The 8003-nt window shown below is 45.0% G+C and overlaps 2 protein-coding genes across 5 annotated transcripts in view; one reads left to right on the forward strand and one right to left on the reverse strand.

Annotated features, from left to right (window-relative positions):
• Window positions 1–8003, reverse strand: part of LOC119456850 (uncharacterized) — a 191821-nt gene that overhangs the window by 160601 nt on the left and 23217 nt on the right. The window lies entirely within an intron of this gene.
• The window catches only part of LOC119455906 (corticotropin-releasing factor-binding protein), a 135439-nt gene that overhangs the window by 108163 nt on the left and 19273 nt on the right, over window positions 1–8003 (forward strand). For both annotated transcript variants that reach the window (XR_007467549.1, XM_037717444.2), the window contains exons 4-5: window positions 2761–2971; window positions 3929–4116. Coding sequence is in view for 1 of the 2 variants with exons in the window: in XM_037717444.2 (XP_037573372.1) it covers window positions 2761–2971; window positions 3929–4116 (399 nt within the window). In the remaining variant the exon portion in view is untranslated. The remainder of the gene's footprint in view (window positions 1–2760; window positions 2972–3928; window positions 4117–8003) is intronic.

Consider the following 8003-nt stretch of genomic DNA (forward strand, 5'->3'; position numbering starts at 1 on the left):
ACAAGAATTGTTGATCAAGCTCCTGAGCCACAGGCGCTGGTGGGTACGCTCTGTTAAAACATCATTGAAACGGGTGCGCGACATTGCTCCGCTGAGCTTCCAACACGCGCTAAAACAGGAAAGTACCTATTTCGACGGCGCTTGCTGTTACGTCACGTTGCTCCGCCCACATCGCGCCGATCGCTGCGACTCAGCGACGGAAATTCCAACATGTTGGAATCCCATCGCGGAGAGTCTGCGACGTCGCGGCGGTCGCTGAGCGACGGAATTCGCTGTGTCGCTGTGTGAAAATCGCGCCATGTGAAACGGCCTATACTCGTACGCTTTCACTCGCACACACAGCGTACGGCGCGCGGCGACGATTTTATCGCCGTTGTACCTTATACGGAATCTCACGGCGACGGCAGAAATGCGCTTGGAGTGTACATATAATTGGTATCGCAATAAAAGCACGAGGAACGTCATTGTGCCTAGTTCATTCGGGTTTTTCGTTTAGGTACTACGCTTATGCTCTGCGATTAACGACCGGTAAAAAGTCTACAAAAGAACAAAAATGACCACAAATCCTGTCGTTGGCTAGTACATGCTCAAGAAGATTAATGTGCTTACTTTTACGTAATTAAGCTTACTTATGAAAGGCCGTCGGCGTCGGTTTAAAATCCGCCTGCAGTGCGAAGAACAATTAGTCGGACTGTGTCTAAAGGACCTCTCATTAAGGACATTCCCTTGAACAACGTTTTACGCTTTACGCAACGGAAATATGGCACTGACGTCCCAGCCCCAGTTTTGTGAAAGCAATAAAGGAGTTTAAGTGAATTTAATTACAGCAATATCCCACGCCTATAAGGGAAGCTTGTCGCTACTGATGGAACTATTATCTACCGTTTAGGTTCTGCTGCAACAAGTTGATGCGTTCGGGAATAGATATAAACTTAGCTCCAGTGCAAGAGCCATGACATGACCACGTGCAAAATTTATGTGCCTGCCAATTAAACTAGGATTGTCTATAGATAAAGATTGTAGCCACGGGAGTGGATAGGGGGGGGGGGGGGGATTCAACACCGGGTCCAGCGTAAAGGCCCCCTTTGCGATTCCCCGTTGCCAAACGCGACACTGACGTAATTAAGGCGCACAGATGGCATTAAGAGCTTCAGCATTAAACGTTTTTACAGTTTTAGCTTGTGTGTAAATATATTAGTGATTGCGGTATGCCAGGTAAACGCGGAGGCGTATACGGCAGCAACAACACTAGCAGCGACACCTCGTGGCACAGTGCCTAATTAGAGAGCACGCAAACCTAACTGCAATGTGACTTACCATACTCTACTTAACAGCTGGTGTAAAGCGTTGATAGCGACGTAATCGTTAAGGTGCAGTTCATTTATAAGTTTCCCTTCCACGCAAACGTTAACGCAACACAAAAAAATTATCGGATGCATTGTAGTTAGACAAAGAATCACAAGGTGTCACTACCAGCTTTGTTACTGCTATCCATGGTTCAGGTAGGCCGATAACTCGTAAACGGAAATAACTTTACGGACAAGCTAAAGCACTAATATACAGTGAACGTCAACGCAGTAATTACACATCGTACGTTGAAGTAGCGGCAAGTAAGGGCGGCTGAATAGTTCCACTCCCGCACATTTTCCTGTGCCTTGCTCGGCTTACACACGCAATAGCTTATAAAAGCAAATTTTGAAGTCTCAACGTTACCTGTTAACAAAAACTACACAACCGGCAAATATTAAGAATCGAACTGGTTGCGGCGACGCGCGGCTGAGGCGAAAAATGTACACTCTTCATCTGCAAAACTATACAGCAAGTGTGTACAGTATACTACATTGCGGTGGCATCAGATTTATCGGCATCTGTCACTACAACAACGCTTGAAACAACCTCAAGAAACGTGACGCTCTTTGTGGAGTGGTGCTTTATAAGCCATAAAGTTGCGGTAATATCACAGGTATACCATACGCTCCATAAATGACCAGTCATTTAGGACATCCCGTTGAAAGAGCTTTTTTTACGGCACCTAAGCCGAGCGGACATCCTGTGGGAAAAATAAAGCTTATTTGATCCAAATTATTGCAGTGTCACACACCTGTAATGTGAACTTGTCATCAGTGATGCAACTATATTACCTACCATTTAAGTTGTGTTGTACCGTGTTCATGTGTTAATAAATGGGAATGCATTTGCGCCGTTCTTGCAGCCGCATAGGAGGGGGGAGGACGACAGAAAGGAAAGGTATAGGGAAATTACCCAGACGCCTATATTGAACATAATGGTAACGCGAGAAATTTGTCTAATAATTATTGTTGGTGCTCATTCTTTGGAAAATTAAGGAAGCAGGAAGAGTACAGTATCCGAAAAATAAACGTTTAGAAACTTACACAACTCGCAAGGAGCAGTAATATAAAGGAAAGAAAAGAAGATGTCAATAAAAAAATTGAGCTGTACTAAGCATGTGCCGTTAGTATATAGTTAGGGCGTTCGCCTAGAATGAGCTTCTCTTCAAGCACAGAACCTAAATTCTCGGCCTAAGGCCCAGTACGAAATCCACCTGGTTGTATTCTGCACAAAACTCAGCGTTAGAAGAAGGATTCCCTGACAAAAAATGTGTATTCGCGGCTTGTAATATAGAATTTAAAAAAGTCTCGACACATACGACAGCAACACAAGTAGAGCCACTCGGAACACAAAATGGATATCGTTCTACTCTGTGCACTGAGCGCCATCTCTGCTATCTCGCGGCCGCAGGTGTTTGACGGCTGGGAGAACAACGGCGAGTACTTTCCGAGCCAGGAGGACCATCCAAAGCCGATGGACCAGCGGTTCGCCGAGTTCTGCGGACCCATCAAGCCCTGGAAGCCGTTCGTGACGTCGCAGAACGTCGGCATCGTCCTCTTCAGGGTGCCCACACGCGGAAACTACTTCTCCGTCCTCGTATCGTTCAGGAAAAATCCAAAGCGTGAGTGGCTCGCGCATTTCCTTGTATATATAAGCGCGGAAATAGCTTAACCAGCCGAGTGCTGTGAGTGCGATTTCTCGCCAGGCCTTGGCGCCGTCACTTGAAAGCCTAAACCGAAAAATATTCTGCCGTGACTGCATTACTTGACTAGTTGTGCCGGTAACGCTGATGCTCTTCTTAGCACCAGTCAGGAAGGGTAAAAATGCAGCTTCCGAGAAAGTGACAAAATAATATATATGAGCGGCAAGATAGATGGTGTTTCGCAGAACGCACCAAGTATACAATGGCGCAGGCTACTACTCCGTATGAGCGAGTGCGCACTTGTTTACTGAAAGGCTGTTTTTGTCACGCAGAATGAAGGAAGTGTTTTTTTTTCCTTGAAAATTATTATTGTGTTTCGGGCGAGGCGGAAATTGGGGCTTCTGGAGGAGGGAATAAAAAACTAGCGCAGCGAAACTGTTTTTCGGTCTGCGTCATTAAAACCATCAGGTATCCGCGCCCTCCCATTTTTCTCCGTTGATACACCCGGCTTTGACGAACAAACGAAAGCTGTCCAGTGGGAAATAATTATTCCAGTTTTAACTACTACAGAATACATAATGTGAGCTAACAGGAAATCGTATAGACAATGGAACGCGTAGCGTTGCACATTTCTTGTTTCTATACAGGCAAAGCCTCTTTCAATCTTGACTGGCCACTTTTGGTGAATTGGTAATTTTGGTTCCTACATGCCTTCTGATTGGCCACAGTATAGTACTATAGCGACCGAAAAAAAATCAAGAGAAAGTTTTTATTGCTTGTTTTGTTTGACACAAGCATCAAGAATCTAGTAAGAGAAAAAGGTACAATGCAGGAGGTGATTTTCCCAACTATTGTTTTCATTGGCCTACTCAAACTTAAACCAAGTTGTTTGGTTTGTCATGCGCTCTCATTTTTGTTTTTATTTTTCCTTTGCAGCCTGTAACGTAATGCTCCTGCCGCTGTCAGACAGCCCCATCTACACGCTACGAAACTACGGCCGGCGAGGGAACTGCAGCGCCGCCTTCATCTACCCCATGAACTTTCGTATCCTAGCCACCAGCATCGGCTCGCAGTCATTCTCCGGATCCGGAAACGTCGAGTTCGAGACGGGGCTCATCACAAAGGTACGCGCGCAAGACAGCACGGTTACCCCTAAGCTGACGATTTTTGCAGTGGTCCCTGTCCGCAGTTTTTGGTCCTTACTACGGTAAATTAAGGACAAATGTCGAACAAACACAAATAAAAGCAGACAACAGAGTCCTTTCCTGTTTTTGTCTGTGTCGGTCCGTCAACAGCAGTTTCAACACGCGGACAGCACACTTAACACAATATTGTGCGCGTTTGTACACGTCGAATCTTAAGTCTATACATATTCGTCCGAAGCACCTCAAAAATGTCATCTTTCACCACCACGGTAAGCGGAGGTTGCTTACCTCAACCGAATAGTGTTGCACGCGAAAACAAGGCACGTTTATTAATGAGAAAAACAACCCATAAATTAGCACGTCTTAAATAAATTAAGGCGAAAGCCTTAAATGCCTCCTCAGACGGCGGCCTTGAAACACGGCGTTCAGTACAGAAATTGCTTCCAAGTTGGTTCCATGCGAACCAACTTGGAGATATGGGCGAAATCTCCAAGTTGGGTTACAATTGACATCATGAAGTTGTCGTATCAACTTAAGCGCAAGGGGATTTCTCACACGCATCTGAAACGAAATCAATTCTCCGCGGGAGTCAAACCCACAACCATTGGTGTTAATTAGGGCACAGTTAATTGAGATAGAGTTAATTAAGGCACTCGAACCCTAGACCTTTGGAGAGAGTCAAACCCAGGATCTTTGGTGGAAGTGACAACGCATTCGAATGAGAAAGTCAAGTAATTTAATTAATATGTCTTGAGAACGGAGGCTTTCGCCTTCACTCTCTTTGGCGTATACTAAAGTAACTCATTTTTTTTATAGAAATGTTGAAACAGTCGAAGGGAATCGAGTTTTAAAGGTTAGGAGTTTTTTCAGTTCTAACGCTATGTCCTAATGAAATTGTCGGAATGTACAGAGCCGGCCATCTCAAAACGCTAAACAAAGCAAGGTGTCCTTAGGCGGAAGGAAGTACGTTTGGTATAGGGGAAACGGAGAAAAGTAAACATCCCTGTTCTACGCTGGCGCCAATCTACGCGTCAGCTCGAGCAAATCCCGTCAATACGTTGCGAAGGACTACCGTCCGGGTGCCTTTTAGCCAATCGGTGCGTGTCACCGGCACTGGCGTCCACCGATCGGTACCGACATCTCGGGGAAAGTAAAGAGAACTAACGACGGGAAGGGATTTGCCGAGAAAACAGCTCCTTATCCCCGCTTACCTCCATGCACCCTCCTTCCAACCGTTTTATTTCCTCGACTGGGTCCCGGGCACAAACCAATCATTGTTTGCCAACACCTGTTAGCGGCGCCATCCCCAAACAGATGGCCTCTTCGTGGCCGCGCCATCTCTTCTTTTACGTTGAATGCCGGCCGCGTAGTCTTCCCCGTACCACATGGACCGGTGGCTGTCAGAGCGGCCCCGGCGTTTCCCGGGAAGGTGTAATCAGATTTAGGTACCCGCGGGAAAATCGAGTTAACCGAATGACCTCATCCCTCTGGAGATTTAATTCGGGGTCCGGTGGGCTCGCTAGCCCGTGTCACTGCTAATTGGTGAAGGCAAGCAGGACTTTCGCGCACGAAATGCCTTTGGCGTTATGATGGTCTGGAAGACTGACTAAGAACACGCGGCGCAAACGAGATGGGATGCATTTCATACGGGAACGTGCTTTTGTGTCTGATGCAATACGAGTCATTATCGGATCGTGCGCAGGTTTTGGTTTACGAACGCGTTTTATATGCAACGTTTTGGATATAACTTGGCTCCTCGCTTATGTTCCATCTCTCGCTTTCTTTCTTTATGTACTTTAGTTTTGCTTAGAACACTGATTTGACAGTACCCGCATGCCGCTTATGCATGTGAAACTTCTCTCCTATTCTGATTATGGTTACGCAACGACACCCATTGTTGCTGACCGGGATGCTGAAGTCTAGTTACGAATAGCGAGGCAGTTGGGCTTTCTGAAGAACGCGAATTATGCGATTGCGTAAAATGTGCGTACGATTGCCTCACAACCGAATAAGACTTTACATTAGTGTCCGCAATGTGAGCACTACGCCCTGGTACGTTACTGGTTAGGCTCAGGAGTTTGATTACGCGTTTTTCGTTAAATATGAGAATGAAGTGCAATAGAGAGGCCGAAGGGGCTTCCCCATAAACGAACAGACAGCACAGCTAAATACTATTGATTGGTGCGTATAGTGAAGACATGGCGCCACTGCGTAGGAGTGCCTCCTGTAATGCGACAAGACTCATTCATAATCGAAAAGAACATTCTTGGGCAAGTTGATGCTGATATTTCCTAGGTGAACTTGTCTGTGGCGCGAAATGCATTTTGTGAAAAGGGGACAGAAGAGAGGAGACAGTGAAGCGCCAAACTACCAACTGTTCAATGAGAGCGTCAGAACATACAGAAAGAAAGTTAACTTCCGCGCGTGCGCAGAGAGCCAAGGTATGACATGGAACTACATGGTCATGATAACATTTTTTCAAGAAAGCACATTTCTGCAGAATACAATGTGATGGATGTGTCACTAATACAATCAGACCCTTCCTTTTTAATAAAGAAAGCTTCCAACAACTCCCTCGAAGTTTTGTCGCCACTTTTGCCCAGAATCGATACTTGCTATAAGCGTGGCTCACAATGACAGGCCTTACAGTACGCAGGAAGATGCGCATTGTCACACTTACCAATACTATTAGCATGCTCCCTCAGTCTGTCATTAATGCAACGTCCAGTCATTGTGAGCCACGCTTTAAGCAAGTGTCGATTCTAGGCAAAAGTGGCGGACAAAACTTCGAGGGAGTTGTTGGAAGCTTTCTTTATTAAAAAGAAAGGGTCTGATTGTATTAGTGACACATCCATCACATTGTATTCTGCAGAAATGTGCTTTCTTGAAAAAATGTTATCATGACCATGTAGTTCCATGTCATACCTTGGCTCTCTGCGCACGCGCGGAAGTTAACTTTCTTTCTGTATGTTCTGACGCTCTCATTAAACAGTTGGTAGTTTGGCGCTTCACTGTCTCCTCTCTTCTGTCCCCTTTTCACAAAATGCATTTCGCGCCACAGACAAGTTCACCTAGCAAATGTCACTCATAATCGACGCATTCCATCACACTTGCGGCTAAGTTTTACGCAACGCGCACATAACGGAGCGAGTATTGCAGGTGACACTTCATACGAGCATTACTTCACGCCGACAAAGCGCCCAATATAGCAACGCATTTCCTTCGTTCTTGGCGCCTGAATAACATTTGCTTTCTGGCTTGGTTTTCTGGTGATGCAATTTCCGAGAAAACTGAGTAAATATTAACAAGGGAACAACGGTGTCAAGTTAGGAGACTTTGTTTAGCAACAGATTATCCGCACCAGCGGACATCCGAGATGTGTGTCGTGACAATTTCCGTCATATTTACGTCACATATTAGTACTTTAGTGATTATTAAAATTAATTATAAAGGGCTTTGATTGTTATCGTGGAAGGAAACAGGGACAGGTCTCACGGTTTGTCCAATTAGCATGATGATGCTATTACGAGCACTACTTTGGAGATATCACTCACTAAAGCGGCAGCAGTATGCGCTAACGTTCCGTCTGCATTTACTGACAGGGCTTTTATCTCGCAATTCCGAAGAAAACTATTTCGAGCACCATCACTCGCAAATTTTCGGATATAGTGTCAATGCTTTTCGAACAAGCTGTTAGGAAATCATAAGGAGTTCTTTAAAATCTCGAAAACGATTTTGTTAAGGGATATGCAAATCGCGGCACATTTTCGGAACAAGAATATCATAATTGGTGATAGTGTTTTTATTATTATTATTATTATTATTATTATTATTATTATTATTATTATTATTATTATTATTATTAT

This window comes from Dermacentor silvarum, chromosome 6, assembly GCF_013339745.2.
Source record: "Dermacentor silvarum isolate Dsil-2018 chromosome 6, BIME_Dsil_1.4, whole genome shotgun sequence".
NCBI lineage: Eukaryota > Metazoa > Arthropoda > Arachnida > Ixodida > Ixodidae > Dermacentor > Dermacentor silvarum.